The 23842-nt window shown below is 41.5% G+C and overlaps 1 protein-coding gene across 1 annotated transcript in view; it reads right to left on the bottom strand.

The window, feature by feature from the left end:
• EZR (ezrin) overlaps positions 1–23842 on the bottom strand; it is a 120229-nt gene that overhangs the window by 50155 nt on the left and 46232 nt on the right. Inside the window, exon 3 of the mRNA XM_073627405.1 lies at positions 3763–3846. Within this exon, the coding sequence (XP_073483506.1) occupies positions 3763–3846 (84 nt within the window). The remainder of the gene's footprint in view (positions 1–3762; positions 3847–23842) is intronic.

A 23842-nucleotide genomic window follows, 5' to 3' on the forward strand; every position in this document is an offset into this window, starting at 1 on the left:
GTACACCCTAAAGATGAGTGAACCCAGCCCCAGATTCCTCCATTCTGTTCATCCAAGCAGAAATATTCTTCAGTGCAGGCCATACTTGCACAGTGGGACCTCTTAGACAGACAGTAGGATTGTACTTGGAGAGTGAAGCATATTTTCGTGAGATTTGGGCCACTCAGCCTTCCCTGGGATCTCACTGAAAGGAGTGTGACTTTTACCTTTGCCAGATGCTGTAGGCCAAAGCCAGATGTAGAGTAAATCTATAATAACATTTTTCCCTACAGAATGTTTATTTATAGTAGTCTTTTGGTATGGGGACTCATAGTAAATAAGAAGACTTTGAGTTTTTTTAATTTAGGGTCAGCTTTAATGTTCCCATAATTCTTTTCCATGTGGGTTAATCAAATGTAATCTTTATTTAATCAGTGATTGTATCTACCACTGCAATAAACCCTTTACTAATTTGGAATACGGATTTGAGTGCACAATTGGCTCAACATTTCTTAGTTTGTTTGTAGTTTGAAGATCATTTGGAAAACTGGGGCAACAAGGGTGATGCAAACTGGCATTCAGTCACTCATAATTTAAATAGTTTGGAACAGGAAATTCAGCCAAAGATGTAAAACAATTACTTTTGGTACACCAAGATTCTTTGCAAATGAGCACTCAGCATGTTATTGTTCCTGCTGCAATGGCTCATTAGCCGTACACAATGTGTGCCTACTTCATAATAATACTGGATCATGAAGAAGGAATGCAATAGGGAGATTTTTAATCAGTGTGTTCCAACCAGAGTATCTCACTTTTGCAACCAAAAGCGATGCATACTCTGTCTGGAAAGGGTTAAAGAATATGTGAACCCAACATTTCATATTCCTGATATGTGCCTGCTGTACCATGTACTTGAATGAAAAAGTATCTTGTTCTCTTTGTATTGGTTCCTTTGTGTGAAATCCCTGGTGTTCCTGCCACTCCCTCAGCTTTTCCATTAAAAACTGACCACACTAAGCATGAGAGCACAGCATGGTCAGTTTTCTAGCACTGCTGGGAACTTAGTGTACTCTCCTCCAATGCTCCAACGATCAACCTTGCCATTCACTGGGAATATCAGTGTACTGTTGCTTCTTCTCTCCTCAGCTCCAAAGACATGTTGGTAGGTTTATTGGCTTCTGTCCAAAAATTGGCCCTGGTGTATGGGTGTGGGTTGGGGACCTTGGATTGCAGACCCCTTGGGGGTGGAGACTGGTGTGGGTGTGTGTGGATCGCTGCGTAGATTGATGACGCTACATGGGTATCCTAAATATATAAAAAAAATAATAATATGGTGGATGGGCATCTTGATGGGACGCAATGTGCGGGGATGGGGACAATTGTGGGTGCTCACTCAGGTTGAACTGGATGGACTGGTGTCTTTATTCAACCTTACTAACCATGTAACTATGTAACTATGAGAACAGAGGGAATGTGATCACTTAAAAAAAAGGTATTTGTAATGTTTTTTATATCTATGCACAAATGTTTTGCCTTTCATTTCTATTTTAAACTGAATGGGTTGTTCTACAAGGTGATAGGTTTCAATCACTTTAATGCTGCATTTATTGGCTAGAAAATTGTGTATTTTTTACATTTTAATGGATTTACTGATTCATGATTTCACAGGGCCATTTCAAAAATAGCTGAGCAAAGACAAATGTGCAAAACTGAAGCTGCTGCACATAACATCCAACGACATTCCAATTTTTAAACATTGTGAAAGTGGAGCAAGGAATTATCTCCAACTCCACTTTGGCCTAATATATTTTGCTCCACTTTTTAATAAATCTAAACCTATACACTTAGTACATGCAGTAGTTTACCACATTTTAAGCGATGGAGAATAACAAAGGTATAGGAAGTATTACTTTAGTCGATTTGCCCTGATTGAGCAAAGCTCTCATACTTCCTGCTAGTATTAAAGCTGGTCTCTCTTCCCCCCCAAACATTCTATCAATCCATCACCATGGGCAGCCTCATAGGCCAGTAAGAAAGTGTGGGAGGTAAGAAGACACAGACGACTTTTGACACTGCCGGTTATAACATCTTGCCCCAATTAGAGCAGCTTGACATTGAGGTAGAGTGGAGACATTAGAAGCTCTTGCAGATATGTGCCGGCACCTCTGGAGTCACTTTACAAATGGTACTATGATTGTAAGACGTTTAATTGGTACAGCTTGAAAAGCATTGTCATTCTTTATGCAATTACAAAAACACTAATATTTAGCATTTTTTTGCCAGTGTTTTTGCAGCGTTTAGGAGCGTTTATAAGTGTTTAGGTGCAATAGCGTTTTCATCAAGGTGTGGGCGGCCGCCGGCGTCCTTAACAACCAGTGAATAGCTGGTTGTTAAAGAGCGAGCCAGGAAGCCAGCCGCCGCATCCTTAACAACGAATGACTCACCAGCTGTCAGCGTTGTTCCCCACTGACAGCTGAATGTAAACAATTTTCAACAATAAAAAAAATAAGAAAAAACAGCTGCCTGGTATGGATTTTTAAGGGAAACCTCACGACATTAAAAGAAAAAAAAATGCCATAAGGTCCCCCCAAAAAAATCTATACTCGGAAGTGAGTGCCCTCAACATGGAGAGGGTGCTTTGGGGTAGCACCAAAGCACCTTCTCCCCATGTTGATGAGGACAAAGGCCTCTTCCCAACAATGCTGGCCGGTGGTTGTGGGGGTCTGTGGGGGGGGGGGCTTATCTGAACCTTTAAGAAGAGGGCCCCAGATCCCAGCCCCCCCTCGCTGTGATTGAGTATGGGGTACAGTGTACCCCTACTCATTCACCAAAAAAAGTGTCAAAAAGAAATAAAACAGACAGTTTTTGACAATTCCTTTATTAAAAAGACAAAACCAATGTTCACCGGTGTAGATCCATCGCCAATCACGACGCTTGCTGTCACCGCTGACCCGAAAAAAAAAAAAAAAGCTCCGCTTCTGCCAAAGGCCTGCTCCACCATCTGACAGTTTTTGAATAGCTAAGGGATGGGGCCACCCGGCGCAGTGACCTGGTGGCACCGCCCCCTTGTAAGCCCCCTTCCACCACCAGCCAGGGTTGTGGGGAAGAGGTCCCTGTCCCCATGTAGAGGGCAAGTGGCCTGGTATGATTGGGGGGGGGGTTAGCTCGCTCGTCCCTCCCCTTTCCTGGCTGCCAGGCAGCATGCTTGGATAAGGGTCTGGTATGAATTTTGTGGGGGACCCCACGCCATTTTTTTCAAAAAAATGTTTCCACTTGGTATGAGGTTCACCTTAAAATCCATACCAGACCCGACAACTGTTTATAGTTGATGAGTCATACGCTGTTAAGGACGCAGCGGTCGGCTTCCCGACCCGCTCCTTAACAACCAGCTATAGACTTGTTGTTAAGGATGTCGGCGGGCCACTGGCTAAAGAAAAAAAATGCTGGAAACTGGTGCTTAGCAGTGGTTAACAGCGTTTAGGAGAGTTTAGTGTTTATTTCTGCTGGAAAAAAGCTCAAAAAAACTCTACAAAACCATTTTTTTTTCTGTTCCTAGATGCTGAAGCTCAAAAAACTCTACTAACCTAAAGTAGTGTGCATGGACATATAAGATAACATTATTTAGCTTCTAGGAGCAGAAAAGAAATGCTAATAACTGCTTTTAGGGGCTTAAAAAATGCTAGTGTGCACAAAGCCTTGAAATATAACTATAAAAAAAGAATCTGTTCACAATATACTTTTTACTGTAAATGAATACATTACTGTACAATTACTGAGTCCTACCTGATCAAAAAGCTGTTTGCCAGTAGTGTTGGGCTGTATGGCAAATTCCAGCTCCGCGTCCATGGTGGTCACCCGTACATTGACCTGAAATAATAAAATACAGTATCTTGGTAAGATCATTTATGTATGTCAATTGTAAATGCCTTTCTTAAGATCGGGGCATATAGTTGAAAGAATGCTTAAAATCATCTAATCAAGTAAATATAAAGCATTGCATTGAATCTAAAAAGCTAGGAAGTTAACATAGTTAAGATATTTGTCTTATATTACTGCTAGTTTCATACAGACTTTTTTACATTCACTGATTACTAAACTGAATGGCAGCGACAAAATAAGAACACTTCTACCACAGATTAGCTAAAGTAGTTGCAAAATTCCACATCATTTTGTTATATTCACAGTTGAAACAATAATACATTCTGTAAAAATAGATACAAAGAACCAAATTCAGGTGTATAGGTATTCTGCAAGATTTGTACTCTCTGGCCTGTTTTTTTATGTGAGTGAATAGACCCCATTATTGAGTTTACGCAAATGCACAGAGCAAAAAAATAAAATAAAAGGGTACAATAAAACATGCCACCTGAATGGGTATGGGTATATTAACCCACACCAACCATTCAGCAATTCATTTTCTGGGATCTCATCTTTTACAGCATTACTCTATAAACAAGGCATTTTCTATAGGAGTTCATTATATTCTTAAAGCATATCTGAAGACAATTATTTTTTATAGCTTTGGATAGAATGGAAAGCGATTAGAATCACTGTCAGGTTTTTATAGTCATCTGTGCCCCCAGTTAGGAAGATTCACTTGCGCTATTTGTTCCAGTGATTGTTATCATTGAAAGTGAAAAACGTCACAAATTTTGGGATGTCACCAGAACAGAAATAGAGGGAAAATCTTGCGATGGGGACACTAGTTCTGGTGACAGTCAGGGATTTCCCTCACTTTGGAGGGATGTCCTTTGACTTCCTGTTAAGGCTATGGGATAGGAAGTGAAGGGAAACCTCACCAATAGGACACAGATGGAAAAAAACTGACGGGGTTTAAAACCCTCCACTATTCTATCGAAAAAAAAGTTTTGCCTTCAGTTCTATTTCAAAGAATAACTGCAGTAAAAAAGTATGAGGGTGCCACTGCTAGTCTCTACTTCTGAATATGCAATTTCCCAGATTTTCGTGGTAATCTAATGCCTTCATTACTTTTTAAGTAAATCAACTCCAACTCTACAGGTCAGAGTTCCTAAAATACTGAAGCTGCGGACACTGGGGTTGAGTTTTTAAGAGCTTAGTAATTGAGGGGAAGCTCTGCTGACTTCTATCATCCAATCATGTACAAGCAAAAATGTTTTTCTTGTTTTTTTTCTTGCATCTGATAGGGTATTCTATGAAAAGTGAATGTCACCACATTTACTAAGCTCTGAAGCAACTGCACTTGCAGCATGCAACTGAACATTAGTAAATCAACCCAATGAGACAACTAGGAGTTTCAGCAGGTAGTCAACAACGGACCAGTGAACATTTACATCAAATACCAGTAAGGTAACAGGACATTTCTAGTTGTTAAAAGTGATCCTGTCATCAGACCATTCATATCAACAAAAACCTTCCCATAAGACTATACTGTACATATGTGCATTTAACATTTTATGCACGTTATTTACCTATAAAACCCTGCTTAGTGCAGCCCTGAGAAGGCTGCTGGGTGTCATCACCATTGATGTGATGTCAGCAGCCCCAGCTGACTTATAGTTACCCTATAGTATTTCCTTCACTTCTTCCCCCTGGCTGCTACATAAAAGATTATGGAGGGGAGAGGCGGAGGAGCTAGGTAAGCACAAACATATATTGTAAATATTTGAAAAGGAGGATCTTTACTTGGAGAGTACTGAAGTACTCTGTACCATTGCAGAGGGCCATTAAGACCTCCAAACAGTTCCCCCTCTCACAAGACCCACAAGTAAACTATAAATTGTCAGTATTGGACAGTGCTGCTCTGTATACACACCAAAAATATGAATTGAACCTTTTTTACAATACAATATCCAAAGCACTATTTATAGTAAACCTAAAATAAAATGTTGTAGTCACTACTCTTTATTTAATTTAAACAACCGTCACTGCTTTTAGTGCTGTGAAAGTCCATATAAGACATGTTCATTATTGATACTGTCATTGGTTTATAGTGCATGTCTTTCCTGTGAACTATTATAAAATATATTATATAAAACATTACACAACTGTATCTTCATATAAATACACTGTTTGACAGGTAGGTCAAACATTCCCAATCTGTGTAGAATTTAGTAGATATTTCTTTACCTTCATCTGCAGTAAGATCTCTAATGCCCTGTACACACAGTCGGATTTTCCGACGGAAAATGTTCGATGGGAGCCTTTTGTCGGAAATTCCAACCGTGTGTAGGCTCCATCGGACATTTTCCATCGGTATTTCCGTCGCACAAAATTTGTGTGACCGTGTGTATGCAGGACAAGTTTGAGCCAACATCCGTCTGAAAAAAAAACATGGATTTTGTTGTCGGAAAGTCCGATCATGTGTACGAGGCATTAGGGCCAGTTCACACCAGAACATGGTATGGGAAACCCATGTTGCATGTTGTTTCCCACACCACGTTCAAAACGCACTGCACTTGCAATCTGCAGCGGGTGGCAGTGCAATGCTACAAACACCCCAAATGCAAGTTGCAAACACATCGCCTTTACCTGCACAGAGTGCTCTGCGTATTGTAAAGTGCATGCACTACTTTTGCTACTATCCGGTCTGATTTCAGCCCATTCAAATGAATGGACTGAAATCATACTATACCTGGATTGCAAAGCATGTTCCTATGCAATCCTTGGTGGGATTCAGCCCTAAGCTAATACCACTGTATCATATATCCTTTCTTGCTGTGCCATTACGATCAGGGAAGCAAACACATGCTACAAGTTTTACATTTAGATTTACCAACACCAATGCATTGTAAGAACCTACCTAATCAATTAATTTATAGCCAAGTTGGTTGGTGTTCACACTAATTAGCTGTTGGTAAATCTAAATGGAAATTCTATAATTGGATATTGATGTGTGTAACCACGTTTATACATTAATAATAGACTGCCTTGTAATACTGCATAATAATAAAAAAAGGTATAACATATGTTTTATAATAGGCACAGGCTGACTGGAGAAAAAAATAACTATAAAATGAAGGTGAAACATGTATATAGTAGTTCTACTGCCTGCCGTGTTGTTGTTGGAGAGTTCCCATTAATTCCTGTCTGGTAAAACATTTTCAGCAGGACAGAAAGTGAGGGTAAATCTCTCCAATGGAGCCCAGATAGCAGTAACCCTTTCTCACTTTATCCAAAACTAAGAAAAAAACTTTTGGCTAGACATACACTTTAACTTTTCTGCCCCATGTCCTGCTTTAAAATCTGCCTTCTATGGGTAATAAATCATAAAATGGCCAAATAAACTCTGGTTTGTAATTTTGCGTTTTAATTCTCCTTTGATATGAAAAGTATAAATTATTATTTTATTTTTGAAAAAGAGATGCATTAACCATTTGCAATTACAGAGATCATTATGAAAATGACCACAGGTCCTAACCCATAAAATATCTGCCAATTATAAAGAGCTTTACGTGCACTGCTGCATATAAATAATGCAGATAAAGTGTTATTGGCAATAGTAGCTGCCGGATTTAATTAGTATATTATTTTTCCACGGAGCTGGTCAAACGATAATGAAATAACACAATACTGGTTACATTTCCCAGTATGTGCACAATAAGGATCAGGGTGAGGTTAGATAAATCATATCTAGACAGAGGTTGTCACACTGTATAAAAGTGGAGCCACCCGATTAAATCTTTCCAAGTAACAAGCTTGATTTTAAAGAGAAGTTATAGAATTACAATATTTTATTTATTAGTTGCTTACATAGTAAGAAGTGCAAATAATAGTGGCTTTACCCGTCAATTTATTATAAAAAGTCATTTTTTACATATACAGTATAGTAGTCAATACATAAATGCTTTTTGCCATAAAAGGAGTAGAACAAACAAAGAATACATGAGTGAACAACTGGAAGTTAGAAGGCAATTTTAAAGAGAATCACGCACGAATGTTCTTATAAAAGATTTAGTGCTAGTTCACACCAGATGCAGTTCTGTTCAGTTCCGTGCACTTTTTTTCTGCACAAAATGCATGCAGTGTTTTCCATGTATTCCAATGGCTCTAGTTCACACCATGCAGTCAGTTTCCTGTCACTTTCTGAACCAGAAACTGACTGCATGGTGTAAACTAGAGCCATTGGAATACATGGAAAACACTGTGCATGTATTTTTAGTGCAGAAAAAAAGCGCACAGAACTGAACAGAACTGCGTCTGGTGTGAACTAGCACTAACTGCATATTTTCCCCTTATTTGGCTTTATTTATTTTGAGTTTTGCTCTTCAGCTTGAGAGTCAAAGGCATGTAGAAATGGCTGATCCCCCCAGCGGTTTTGGGACACTATTCATCAGTGCTGGGTAAATTGGAGGTTTCTTCCAGTGGGCATGTTCACTGATTTCTGCCTGCTTCCTCAGCCTCTGCTGTCCAATCATGGGTCCTCCTCTCCTCCTTGAAGTGCAGTCTGAGGTGGTGGCATTCTTCCTGCACTGACATCACTGTGCCAGGGAAATCTCTGTCCACACATGAATCGTTAGCAGTCATGTGACCTCAAAGAAACTTTCCAAAAATAAGTAATTTTTTGGGTGATTTTAATGAACTATGCATATAAGAGTATTAAAGTGGAAGTAAAGTTCGATAAGTAACATTTACCTATAATAAGGCATACGTCATCGCGGCTCCGGCCAGTCACAGAGCCAGAGTCTGCAAACCCGGAAGCAAGACGGGTGAAAATGGGAGCCGCTGCAGCGCTGACGTTTCAGCGCTGGAAGTACTTTGTTTTAAAGTAAGTTTCACATAATGTGCTAGTATGCGATGCATACTAGCACATTATGACATTACCTTGCAGGGTAAGAAGAAAAAAAAGTCCATCGGTTTACAACCGCTTTAGAGCAATCTTTTAGGGACCATTAATCTTCTGTTGATATGCTGACTTTCCCTTTAACTTTGTGACAGGTTTGCATTAAAGCTAACATTTAATCTGCTTATTTTTCACCTTCCCAGTTTCCTCCTTTCTCCTCTTACCAAAAACTCTAACTGTTTAACCACTTGCCGACCAGCTGCCGCAGTTATACTATGGCAGGTTGGCTCGGCTGTGCAAATTGCCGTAGGTGTACGTCGGGCTTGTACACAGCTTTCTGTGGGCGCGCACCTATTGCCCAGCGGGGGAGCCAATCAGCAGATCCGGCAGACTCAATGTCCGCCGGCGATTGTTCCCTGCAGAGACAGAACGGGGATCTGCCAAAGTAAACAAGGCAGATCTCCGTTCTGTCAGGGGATGACACAGAGATCCTGTCTTTCTGCTATGTAGGAAGACGGATCTGTGTGTTGTTCCAGGCAGCCCATCCTCCATACAGTTAGTAAACACACCCAGGGAACACATTTAAGCCCTTGATCGCCCCTGATGTTAACCTCTTCCCTACCAGTGCCATTAGTACAATGTCAGTGCATATTTTTAGCACTGATCACTGTAATAATGTCACTGGTTTCCAAAAAAGTGTCAAAAATGTCAGTTAGGTGTCCGATCTGTCCGCCGCAATGTCGCAGTCCCGCTAAAAATCACTGATCACTGCTATTACTAGTAAAAAATAATAATAATAATAAAAATGCCATAAATCTATCCCCTATTTTGTAGACGCTATAACTTTTGCACAAACCAATGAATATACGCTTATTGCTTTTTTTTTTACCAAAAATATGTAGCAGAATACAAATTGGCATACCCTGATGAAGAAATTAGATTTTTAAAAATTTTTTTATTGGGTATGTTTTATAGCAGAAAATAAAAAATATTGTTTTATTTTCGAAATTGTCAGTCTTTTTTTGTTTATAGCGCAAAAAATAAAAACCGCAGAGGTGATCAAATACCACCAAAAGAAAAAGGACATCAATTTTATTTGGGTAAAGTGTTGCATGACAGCGCAATTGTCAGCTAAAATAATGCAGCGCTGTATCACAAAAAATTGCCTGGTCATTAAGGGGGTAAATCATTCCAGGGCTGAAGTACAGTAGTTAAATAAAACTTTCTGTTTTCATGATATACTGTTCTAATGCTCGGCACATATCCAGGGTCAGTTTGGATAGTTCTGACTGCAATTTAACAGGGCTTTCATTGAAAAGGATAGCATCTTGTGTATGTGCAGCTTGCATTATGTCCGCTTTGACCTTGTAAAAATGAACCCCGCAGATAACATCTCTGGGATAAGCAGGATCGGGGTTGTGTGGAGCCAGGGCTCTATGAATACAGTCAAGTTCCAAGGGGGCATCCTTAGGTTGCTGTAGTAGCTGTTTAAAAATTGCTTTAACAACAGATGCCAAATCTTTGGTTTCAACTGCTTCAGGTAGGCCACGGATGTGGATGTTATTATGCCTGTTCCTATTTTCCTGGTCATCTTTATGGTAGAATAGCTTGCCGGGTCGAGAGCACTTTTATATATGCCGCCATGTCCCAGCCTTCTCTAGATCTTTGCAAATCGGGAGATGGGCTTCTGGAGTGGACTAATGCCACGTACACACGAGCGGAATGTCCGACAGAAAAAGTCAGACGGAAGCTTTTCTTTTTTGCAAATATAATTTTTATTGAAAGTTTTCAACAAAGAAAAGACATAAAAATAAAAAGGAAAGAAATACCTTAAAGGCATAATACAACAGTGGTCTTTTACATCAATCTGATAAATATGACAGACATACCGTATTTATCGGCGTATAACACGCACTTTTTTCCCCTTAAAATCAGGGGAAAATCGCGGGTGCGTGTTATACGCTGATCCCCTGCGATCCTGAGCTGACAGATCTAAAAAATCGCCGACCGCGATTTGAAAATGGCACCGCCGGCGCCGAAATACACAGAGCCGGTCCTCGGCTCTTCTCGGTCACTTTCGGCTTCACTCGACGCCGCCCGAACCTAGCCGAGTGTACTCGGCTAGGTTCGGATAGCTCCGCTCACAGTCACGCCCATCCCGGGCGGGAATACGAGTGGAGCCAAAAGTGAACAAGAGCCGCCGAGAAGAGCCGAGGACCGGCCCTGTGTATTTCGGCGCCGGCGGCGCCATTTTCAAATCGCGGTCGGCGATTTTGAAGCCCAGGATGGCAGGGGATCACTCGGGCAAGGCTGCACTGGGGCAAGGCTGCACTGGGGAAGGCTGCACTGACAAGGCTGCACTGGGGAAGGCTGCACTGACAAGGCTGCACTAACAAGGCTGCACTGGGGAAGGCTGCACTAACAAGGCTGCACTGGGGAAGGCTGCACTGACAAGGCTGCACTGGGGAAGGCTGCACTGACAAGGCTGCACTGACAAGGCTGCACTGGGGAAGGCTGCACTGACAAGGCTGCACTGGGGAAGGCTGCACTGACAAGGCTGCACTAACAAGGCTGCACTGGGGGAGGCTGCACTGACAAGGCTGCACTGGGGCAAGGCTGCACTGAGAAGGCTGCAATGATGGGCATTTAAATGTAAGTTTTTTTCCCTTCAACTTCCCTCCTAAAAGTTTTTTTCCTTAAAATTCCCTCCTAAACTTGGGGTGCGTGTTATACGCCGGTGCGTGTTATACGCCGATAAATACGGTATATTTTTCCATAAAGTGTTCCCACTCTATCTGCAGAGAAACTAATCTATAACATCACCGAGCCTCATTTAATTCTTAGATATATCTTTGTAACCTGTGAACATAACAACAACTGTGCAGTATTAATAAACACCATAAATAACATGTTCCAAGTAATTGTTTACCTCTGCGTAATTCCCACATCCCTAGTATGAATGGAAAATCGTCTATTATCTGATTATTAGACCACTAGTTGAAAGAGAAAAAATTAAATACATAAAACATATAAACAGAATAGAAAGAGTACGAGGAAAATAGGGGGGGGGGGGAGAGTACAAGTTCGACGCGAGCGCGATGGACCGAGTCAGGATCCCATCCTGAGACAGAAGCTTTTCATCGTCTATTCTGATCGTGTGTATGCCTCATCTGACTTTTTTTTTCGAAAATTCTAATGGACCTGGAAATGGAACATGTTCTAAATATTTCCAACAGAACCAATTCCTATGGGAAAAACCGCTCGTCTGTATGCTGTTCCAACGGACCAAAAACGACGCATGCTCTGAAGCAAGTACGAGACAGAAGCTATTGGCTACTGGCTATTGCACTTCCTTTTTCCTAGTCCCGTCGTTTGTGTTGTACGTCACCACGTTCTGGACGGTCAGACTTTGGTGTGACCTTGTGTAGGCAAGACCACTTGAGCGGAATTCCGTCGGAGTTCCGCAAGAGAAACCTTTGGAGTTTATTCCGACGGGGAAACCGGTTGTGTGTACAGGGCATAAGCCGTGATCAGAGTCCTGTGGGGAGCTCACCTGGGAGGCTGCATGCTGTCCAGAGGAGCATGCCAGCGCCATCTTGGAGGACGGTGTGCCGCTGTGGAACGAGCCGGATCGAGTGAAGAGTCAGCCGATTTCACCCTCTTTTTGTGTAGAAGAGGGATGTGACCTTCGCTGCAGCTTATCTTACCCATAGCAGTAGTATGTAAAGAGTTTGTGGGTGCTGGGAACTGTGAGGGAAAAGTGAAAGCAGGAGCCGAGGAGACCAGCATCTTATCGCTCAATGCACTTGGCCACGCCCATTGCAAAGCAGGCAGATCATGGCTGGTGGGGGGGGGGGGGTTGTTAGGGTGCTTTACACAGCTTCCAAAAAACATCACAGCACCCTGCCTCTGTACTCCTTTCAAGAGCCCTCAGCCATGATGTAAGCTGTGGGCTGACTCTTGGGAGGAGCTGTGCAATTATCAAAATGTACGTTATTCTGGAGGGTGGGCATTCATAGGCAGGCTACATTTAAACACAGACCATTCTAAATAACATGCACATATGATGCTGAGCCTCCAAGACTGAAAGAACTGAAATCCAATGAATGAAAGGAGCATTCAGGGACAGTAAGGTTGAGGTAAAAAGTTCGGAGGAATCTGTTAAGATTTCTTTCTTTTGATCAGCCCCCAAAAGAAATCTATTAGTGAATGGTCAGCTTATGCCTGCTTCGTCAAATGGTAAATCAGGCTCTGACAGAGGCTTAATTACACTCTGAAATGCAAGCAGTTTTCAGCAGATAGCAACTTTATTTTATGGGCTGCAAGTTGGTATCAAAGCTGAACTCCAGGAAACCCACAAATTCCCCCTTGCAAGGGGCTGCACTATATGGGTTGCCTGCTCATTTATGCCTAGGGGACCAGGTACATCAGTATTACTCACCTGACCCTCTGATCCAGCAGGCTCCTCTGGGCTGCTATGGTGGTCCCTGCAGTCTTTTTTTCCCCATGCTCTAAGGTCCTCAGACATCATCAAGATCAATGCAGAGTCCATCACCCTCTACTGGACAACAGGATGACCAAGGGACACTCCACTGCCAAAGCATAGGGGGGTATCATCTGCTAAGGGAGCAGATTGGGAAGGTAAACCTGCTTTGACAGTCTCCTAGACTAAATGAGCAGTCAACCCTTGCAGTGAAGGAAACCCCCCCCTTCCAAGAAGAATTTTTGTTTTCTGGATTTGGGCTATAACACACAGCATTGGGGAACCCAGAGGACACAGAGCCCCTTCAGAAAGAACAATATGTGTAGGCACTTCAAAGTATCAGCCATCAAGCTATGTATAAACATTGTTTCTCTTCTTCTTACATTTAGTGACAGGTTCACTTTAACAATGTTAATGTCAGTATAATGTATCACACTAAACTTGGCTAAACCACCTTGTTACTGTGATGACTACAGTTAACCTAAAATGCAAGTGGGATTAAAGAGCAGATGGGATTAAAAACACCTACGCACTAAGCAATCTTCTAAAACCTGGTGAAATGAAGCCCTGGGCAGGCTAGTATAAGAAGCCGATTAGCCATAGAAACAACAAGACAGTAAACAGCCGCCAACCTCTCAATGTATTGTGTGTTTAAGGCCATGATGTCAGTTCATTTATACCACTCACAGACAGGTAAACATAGGAGAATCATAGGTGCTCCAAGCAGATTAGACCTCCAAATTAAAAGAATGATGATAATTCATTATTTACCCTTTCATATATTATAGCTTAATGGTTCCCTCTATCAAAACTGATTTAATCGATGCTACAGAGCTGCATTAATCATCAGCTTTTTATGCAAATAAGATAGTGAGATCCACTTCCTACAGTGCTCAGATCTGCTTTCCCCACACTGGAGTCTCACTTCTCTTCCTGCAGCAGAGGGAGTGTAAAGCAGGAACCGGTCGAATTTCAATCTGTGTTCTCTGTTCAATAGAAGTCAGTCCAACAACCAGCTTCTATCAAACGGTCCTGCTGGAAAACCAGCATTTAATCATCCACTGCAGCCAATGACTGAAGCACTGATCAGTGTATTCTGACAGGAGGGAGTCCCTCCTGTCAGAATACAATAATGTAGTGGGGGAGATTCTTGCATCTACATCACTTGTGTAGATGTGGGAAGCTGAGGTTACCAGGACAGGCTTATCCATTACCCAGGACAAGGATGCCCCTAATGCATGCCATGGAATGGGTAACTCATGTGCAAATTCTCTGCACCCTTGCTCCTGCTGTGCATGGTTGGCATGGAGTGTGTGCTGCACATGTGTGGGCAATTGCTTGCTTTCTAGTTGCACAGACACAGAGTGCTTTTGTGTCAGCGGTGAGATAGGGTGCGGAGTGGGCATGTTGGAACACAGTGAGATAGTAATAGTTGTCAGCAGACATGAATCTGCAGCCTGCTGGTTGCTAGACACTGATCTGGAGCATGCTGTGCCGTGAGCAGCTGCCCTTCCGGCGCACCCCTTTTCCCAACTCTGCTCAAGTCGTATACCCAGCTTTCCTCATACTATAGTATTATCCAAAATCTGATATATTAATGTCAGAAGTTGAGAGAATATGACCTTTTAGTCTCTGGAGACTACAGAAGTAATGACACAAAAAATCTAAAGCTGCTAAACACTTATTTTTTCCATCAGGTTGGATAGAGCTTAGAAGACACTCTGTGCTGTAGATAATTATTAGAAATCTGTCTCACTGTAGTGCGACAAATGGCACAACTTGCAACAGCATGGAAGAGGTCTCATTTACCTTCACTTTCTTTATCGCAAATATGGTGGTGTTTCTTTATGACTTTTCACAACAATAGCAACACAGTAAAAATGGCACAAATAAGAACAATATTCATTTGTCACTCAAGTCATTTGGCACAAGGCTTCCGAACGCAATCACTACCAGAAATGTGTCACAAATACTTTATTTTGAACTCAAACATGAAGGTAGAGCACATTATATTTCTGGCACATGAAGAGTTTATTTTATTTTTATTTTTTTATCTGCAGCATGTTTAAAGTGCACATAGAAAAATGTACATGTATTGTAAAGATTTGAGATTCTGCCATTAAAGTGACCTTGTACAGGCATACCCCACTTTTAAGTACTCAATGGGGTTTATTTACTAAAGATGGAAAGTGCTAAATCTGCTCACTTCTGCATAGAAACCAATGAGCTTCCAGGTTTTATTACAAAAGCTTAATTGAACAAGCTGGGGTTAGAAGCTCATTGGTTTCTATGCAGAAATGAGCCTGATTTTGCAATTTCCAGCTTTAGTAAATAAACCTCATTGTGTACTTAAAAGTGGGGTATGCCTGTAGTATTTTTAAGGCTGGGTTCTCACTGATGCTGGAAGCGGCTCGCAGCAGGGGTCCGGTGCATCCCTGTTCTCCGTTTCAGCCTGGGTTCACATTGGAGCGATTTGTCATGCGATTTGAAAGATCAAATCTCATGACAAGTCGCAGCCTATTGGAGGCAATGACACTGTTCCAATCGGTTCGACACCGATTTTGTGGTGCCGCACCGATTTGCAAAAGTAGTTCCTGCACTACTTTTGCCGATTTCAGGTGCGACTTCAATAGACATCTGTGTATGAAGCCACACATATGTCTACCAAGTAATACCAGAAATCGCGCTGACCTTGCTACTTTGAAATTGCGCTACTTCAAGTGAAGTAGCGCGATTTCAAAGTAGCATCAATGTGAACCAGGGGACGAATCAGGGCAGAATTTTTGCCTGAGTTCTGCTCTGAAACGGAGCCAAAGATGCACAGCACTCCTGTGCAAGCCGCTCCGCAGCCGCCACGAAGATGTGTGAACCAACTCCATAGAGAGCCAGTCACAATCTCCTGTAATGCAAACTGGATCCAGGGAAACCCGCATCCAATTCGCACTAGTGTGAACCTAGCCTGAAACTCTCTTAAGGCTACATTTACAGGGGCAACCAGGGGTGGATAATTTGCTGCATTTGGCGGTTAAACGCCATCTCTGAACTCAGCAGCACTTTGTGCTATGGTTGCATACATACTGACTGATTAGTTGCTGCCAGTTTGTGTGTTGCCAGAACTCCACAGAGAAACCACAGTGCACCCGGGATTGGACGGAGGTTCTATTTGTACGTAGCCGCACAGATGAGTGGGTACATGCAAACAACACTGGCACCAGCCATTGATTTGTAGTGTACAACTCTGAGAGCTGCTTGCTGTTCGTATACAGTGTGTGCAGGCAGAATTTAGAACTCTCACCAGGAATCTCCTGATTCTTGTCAGCGGTGGCCCCTGTGTGGCTGTGTGAATGTAGCCTAACTAGAAAAGAAGACAATGAATTCCCACTGTTCCCCATGTCTGTGACACTGTTCCAATTATTAGAACTGGTCCTCAGTGGTTCTTCCAGAAGCGTTGATCTCCTGGTTCCTCTGCAGCTTTCACTGCTTCACCCCTCTGGCCTCCTGTCACCACTTTCTTCTATACAGAGGGAGGAACCAGTGAGAGCAGTGGGGGATCCCGAAATGGACACTCCTGATTGGTTTGACTTTGGGGGCCTGGAACAGAGTTCTGCAGCATGGGCACCAGGTAAGGTGGATATTTACTGTACCTTAAATTATCAGGCATGTTTTTTTTTGTTTGTTTTTTTTTGTGTAAATTTCTATAAAGTGTTCTTTGAGAAGTGCAAAGAAAGGAACCATTTAAAGTGTAGATAAAATAATACTTAAAACAGAACTAAACGTTCATATTTTTTACAGCCAAGGAAGCTGCCATCTTAGCCTCTGTTTGATCTGCAACTGCCACGGCGCTGCACATGGGATCAGTTATTGCACCAGCCATTTCATGGTTTCACAGCTTGGGTGAGAACAAATATAACAGTGACAGTTATTATTTAGGGAATGCCTTGAATGTAACTGTTTTGGGAAACAGTAAAATTGACGGGTTTAATTCTGCTTTAAGTTCTTCCACTGTGCAGTCATACTGTGGGGTAGGAGACCTGTAAGTGTAACTTAAAGCAGAACTTTACCCAAACTTGAAAATATAACGTTCTTTAACAAGGAACATACATTCCACATTAATAATTATGCTACAAAAATAAGTGTGTGCTGTAAATTGCCTCCAGCATTGCTCCTGTCTCTTCTTGCTGGATGCCGCCATTTTCCTTAAGCCCAGAGCCCCTGAGCAGCAGCAAATCTTTAAGCTGTCAGCAGATCAGCCTCTAGTGCCACAATGCCCAAAATAAAGAGCAACTGAACATGTGCAGAGGAGGGTGAGACAGGGTGTTACTGGATTTTAAACAGTATAGGTGCTTATTTTTTATCTTTTGCATGCAAAAGGGGCCAACCTGAAGTGATTTCACAGGACGTAATTTTCTGACTAAAGTTCCACTTTAAAGTTTAAACTCAAGAACAACATACTGCAGCTTACAAGTCCTTGGATGCAGTTACTGCATTCGTTTTCCTTATCAGGATCATCTCCTTTATTTTCTCCTGGGAATGGTGTGAATAAAATACTTCCGGTTCCTTCATATCTATGGTCATTTCTCCTCTGTACCTCTTGGGAATCACAAAGACTGGACTTTAAACATATCTACCTTTCAAACATATCTGCATTATATGGTTCTTTGTGCTTTCTTATAAGTAAAAAGGACACTCCATTTCTGGCAAGATCAGCAAGTATTTTCTTTTCTTAGTCTAAATGTTCTCAGCCTAAAAAGTGAAAAAGAATGCTGCAATACATGACTTTTTGGTTTTTGGGTCTAGATAGGCTTTTACTGCAGCAAAGATTGTTTGCCCTTCCAGACATGTGTGGTCAAACTGTACAAATCTCAGAACTGGATGGAAAGACATACAAATCCTAGACAGATAAAACAGATCCATTATATGCATTTAATCTCTGAATGTAGCTGCTTGCCTGCAGTTCAGCTATAAATAAATGTTTCAAGGAAAAAAACAAAAACATTTTCATCTATGTAATGTTCATGTTTGTAAACTGAATATTTTGAAAAATAAAAGATAAAATAATTGAACACACACTTTGCTAAGTGCACATTCACCTTGCCCATCAAAGAGTCTGTATTATTTTTCTAAATTGTCTCTTCTACGTGTTGAGCTGAAAACTAGAGCCATTCAAGCACAGGAAGAGCATACAAACTCCATGCACTGTGTGTCCAGTGTGGTATGAACTGCTGCTGTGATGATACATTATGTACTTTATACATCTAAATAAATACAAACTGTGGCAAAACAATACCATAAACATTTATTACTAATGTCACAAAGGCATTAAAATGCACACACTATATAAGTTGTTGTAAAAGAAAGCCTACATATCCAGCATGCAAATGCCGAAGGATTATATGTACAATGTGAACACACAAAGAGAAAGAGTCAGTCTTGGTCATGGGAAAATAAGAAAAAAAGGATGCAATAAAACATTACAATTAATTGATGGTGTGTCCTGTAATCTGTAAACATTGCTTGCATTATAGTAGCTAATGTCTCATCGGTAATCTTTTCTTAGAACTGATTTGGGAAATGGGAAATGTAATAAAGATAAGCAGCAAGTCAACCTTGTGTTTGATTACACTGCAAAAGTGTGTGTCATGAGATGGTAAACCACAAAAACACATTTACCAATAAGGAATTCTAACCACAACCACAGAGCCTATGTGTATAAGGCACAGTACTATCCATAGGTTGATGTTCTGGTTCAGGAATAACCATGTAAAGCTTTAAAACCCTCAGCCTTTGACAATTCAGGCTTGCAATGCCAATAAGGCAACTAACCAGATGTACTAGCTGATTGTAGAGGAGTTTTAGGATACATTTTATTAGGCTTGATTCACATCTATACATGTTGCTTTTGAGCATTCCTGCAGTGCTCTTTGCTGTGCTTTCCCCATTTTTTTTACTGCAATTTTGCAGTTTTTATGCTTTTTTTTTTTGGGAGGGGTGGGGGGGGAGTTGTTGGGCAGATTTAAAATCGCAAATCGCAGTAAAAATGTGGTAAAAACACACTACATGCTTTTCTGCATCTTCTCCATGGAAGTCCATTGAACCAAAAAAGCAAAAAAAAAAAAAAAGCACCGTTTTGCAATTTAAAAAAGTCTCTGACTCTTTCCAAAAACACAGAGGCACAAAAAAATGTATTGATGTGAACATGTTCCATAGGAACCCATGTTAAAAAAAGTGTCCTGTATTTCTGCAAAAACCATGAAAAAACGCATTGGTGTGAATGGAGCCTTGGAGAGCATTTTCTGTATCTTACCAAATATCAAAAGGTTAAACAAGGATCACTGTACACATTACAATCTGACAATACAATCTTTGTACAACTTTAGATTTACCAAAACTGTGTAATATGAGCGCCTACCTAATCTAACCAATCAATTTGCATCTAATCATGCAGACTCTTGCAGTACATAATTTAAGGTAGATCTAAAAGGAGATTGTACAGTCAGATTGCAACATGTATGGTAAATCTTATACACAGGAAATAGATATTAAAGTGGTTGTAAACCCACTTTTTGGACTTCTACCTATAGATAAGCCTAGAATAAGGCTTACCTATAGGTAGTGGAAATATCTCCTAAACGTGCGCCGTTTAGGTGGTATTTCACTTGTAGTCCGCCGGAAATTCCAACGGCGCATGCGTGGGGAAGAAACGAAACTAAGTGCCATTTCTTCCCTAGCCTATGCCGTTAATCGCGGCTCCCGTGCGCATGCCCGGGAGTGACGTATCGCGGCTCCGGCGAATCACAGAGCCGGAGTCTGCGGCCCGGAAGGAAGAGGGCCAGAAGATGGATGCTGCCCACACAGGGGACATCGCTGGTTTCTTTTGCAGGTAAGTGGCACATAATGGGCTGGTATGCGATGCACACTAGCCCATTATGCTTTTCATTTGCAGGCTGCAGCAGCGAGCAAAAGAGGAAGTAAAACCCATCAAAGGGTTTACTTCCTCTTTAATAGGCCTGTTTATATTCCGTCTTGCTCATGTTACAATACAGCTTTGATAAGGAATCCAGGATATATCACATTTTTTGTTAGTATTCATATCTGCATGTAAAATGAGTTCTTCATATTGCAGTTAGCAGAATATTTTGATACAATTATCATCCTTCATCAACGTCTGCCTTGACACATTTCATGGTGATTTTCAACAGGGACTGGCCGTCCATCTATGGACAGGCTGGTTGTACTGAAGTCGATCCATCAATTAACTTGGGTACAACCAGCCTGTCAGGTTTTTTACATGCGGTCACAGCCGGCGGTTATAGCCACTAGCAGTAATCATTGTTCTCTGCTGGCCGGGAAGGCTCTCCGACAATAGTGCACCCATGGCAGAAGGAAAGAAACTCGCATAATCTATGGCCTGCTTAACTAATACTAGTTGTACCATGACCTGGATGAGAAGCTTCACAAACACAGTTCTTTGTTGAATAGGTTCATGCATGTCTGTAATAAACTGTAAGCTTTTCTTTGAGAATTATGCTTGTTAGGGTTTGTGTTGATGGACAATTGCAGCTTGCTATTAGACACATTCAGCCCACCTGAAATCAGTTGGAAGCACTTTTCTGTTATCATTTAGACCTGTATTTGACCTTCAATTGACATCGTTCCAACCTATGTTCATCCTCCTTCTAAGCTGCATCCACCTGCTTCAAGCTGCTTTTGCAGTCTTAGTTATATGGGAGAGAAGCAGTTCTGACATGAACAAAAAAGCCTGTCAATTTTTCAGCCATTGGCCTCATATAAAACTAATATGACTCCCAACATTAATGATTTCCCATGCTAATGCATAAATGTGTACTAGGCTCATGTGTACTCAAGATTTGCACTACTGGTATTCCTTGCCAAACTAAGTAAATCAGGCCGTAAGCGTATTTACATACATATATAAAAAGTATAAATAAGCAAAACCATGTTCCCATTCATTCTGTGTCATTCTCCATACATATTACATTTAAGGCTGGTTTACACCAGAACACGGTGTGGGAAAGACGCGCTCTGTACACGTTTCCAGCATGGCAGGTGAACATGCTGCCCTTACAAACTGCATGCGGTGCCAATGTATTATTAATGGCAGATTGCAAGCACAGTGCGTTTGATTGCACCAAATTGCACAATACTGCAGTATCATAAGGTTTAGTGGAGTGCATTTTGAACAAATAGTGCTTGCACTACTTTTTCCGCGGTCCAGTACGTTTTGCAGTCCATTCAAATGAATGGGCTGTGAAAAAGCACAGCACGGGAACAAGCGCATGTCAACTGAACATAACAGAGGTTTATCTAACATGGAGAAATTCTAAACATGAAACCAGGGAAGTGGAGAGCTCTCACTATTGGATCCCTGTATAGACAAATGAAGATGGTAGGTCATCTGACTCTTTAGCGTTCTCCAAAAAGTGAAATACCAGTTGGAGCTAAACTGACCCTTTAACCAATGTAATAAAATTGGCACAGTTGTTTGAGAAGCATTTGTTTTCATGCTAGGTAAGCTTTATCACACCCAAAAACATATACCCAATAACACAGCGGGAAGGTGTTCTGTATTTCACAGAGATGGTCAGGACTGATAACACTACTTGAGAGTTTATTTCAGCAGAGCACACAGGAAGTTACAAGCTCACTGGATTTCTGGCAGCACCAATAGGTATTGTTTTAAAATGTAAATGCTTTCAATAGTAAAATCCAACATACAAAAAGGAGTTTAGAAAAAAGTCAATATCCCATTAAAAATAGTTTGTGTAAACTACAAGCCAAAAAAACCTTCCCATACAAAATACAAACTTTCTGAGAAAAACAAAATAATCTGTCTAAAGAAATTCCAGAAGATGGACTAACCAATTTAGCAAATGGAGAAACTTGATACCCCACATTACCCTTTCCTATTATGACGCAATGAAAGTCCTTCAAACAACAGAAACATTCAAGGGCAGTGAGATTACAGGCTGAGGAAAAAGCTTTGAACAAAGCCAACAGAAGGGGAAATGCTGGAAATGGTATTGGAAAATAATATTTACCTCATACTGTGCTTTTTTTAAAGCAGAGTTCTAAAGATAAATGGGCCCATATATGAGGAATAAGGTTCGTATATCACCCTGTTCACCACCCTCTAGTTAAAACAAGTAGTTAACCCTTGCAGTGGATAGGATGACGGTTTTGTTTCCATGGAATCCAGCTTTAACAGTCAACAAGGAAAATCCTTGTGGTGGCAGTAATGTTTTTCGAGAATGCAATCTAGGCCTAAATGAAAGAAGTCAAATTTGAAATGTCATACTTTCCAACATGATCCATTTTGCCCAAGCAGACTCTGATCTGCTCTTGTTACTCCCATGTGTTCTACATTTGCAGTAGCTTGTGGTAAAAGCTTCAAGGCACAATTAGCTTAGTCTCTAGGCCTGGAAGTGTATACTACAACAGTCTTCTTACTTTACTTCCTTCATATTTTTTAAACCTTATATGCTATATGCTATAACCCTATAATACAGTCGACCAGTGACGTTACATAATCTGCTATCACGGTCTCATGTATCTAAAGCCTCTGTTGCTGTCCTTACTTGTTCATGTTGCTGTTCAGTATCTGCAGGATCTGTCTGCTGTTTCGCACCGGGGTCCCATCCTATTGCACTGTGAAGCTGCTTCCAACTTTACAGAAACCTACCAAGGATTTCTGCAGTCTGAAGTGTTTAGAAGTTCCTCCATTCCCCCTCCAGTTCTTAGCAAGAAGCGATGCTGGACACTTGCTCTTTAAGGTCATGTCTGGGAAAGCTATTTAAACCTCCTAAGTACACTTAGAAGTTGCCTGAGCAAAGACCTATATGACTCGTGATGTCTGTTCAACTTCTGATACCCATTTACGACCTCTGCCTGTCCTTCAGGATCTGTTTCCACTTGCCCTGATTCTATTCCTGTTTGACTACAACTCGCAGGTTGATTTTGTACCACTCTTCTTTGCCTGCGGTCAGCTATTGCCAGTTTGAGCGTAAGCAAGGGCCGCAACCTGGGAACTGTCCACAGCAAAGTCTATCATCCTTTGTGTGATGCTCTAGTAAATGCCAGGCAGTTCCCTAGACATCGAGTCTTGTCCCTCTTTAAGGCCTGCATTCACCTAGCAACACAGAGGTTCCACTACATCCATGACATCTGGCAGTAGGCTATGTCCAACAGTACAAACAAATGGCAACCACCCCAACTTATAACTGGCTACTGGCTAGGCTATGTTCCCAAATTATTTTATTGTTGGGCAGTGGCGTAACTAGAACCTTCACGGCCCAGTGCTAGAAACTATGAAGGGCCCCCCTGACCCCCAACCGGGGCTCTTCCCTCCAAGCCTGGTAGCAGAACACCCGGTCCTAGTCGCAAGTGAGACCTTTGTAGTTCCACCACTGGTGTCAGTCGTTTTTTATTTTTGTTATTGATATTTTATTCTTTAACCTTTTTTTTTTTGCAATATTATTTTTTTAATTATGTATTACAGTACACAATGACACATTTACTGGCCCCTTCCCCGCTCTCCATCCTGACAGATCCCCCAGCCAGAGGGAGAGGAGAGGGGGGAACCCGGTAGAGCTGCGGGGGAC

Source organism: Aquarana catesbeiana, linkage group LG04 (genome assembly GCF_042186555.1).
Source record: "Aquarana catesbeiana isolate 2022-GZ linkage group LG04, ASM4218655v1, whole genome shotgun sequence".
Classification (NCBI taxonomy): Eukaryota; Metazoa; Chordata; class Amphibia; order Anura; family Ranidae; genus Aquarana; species Aquarana catesbeiana.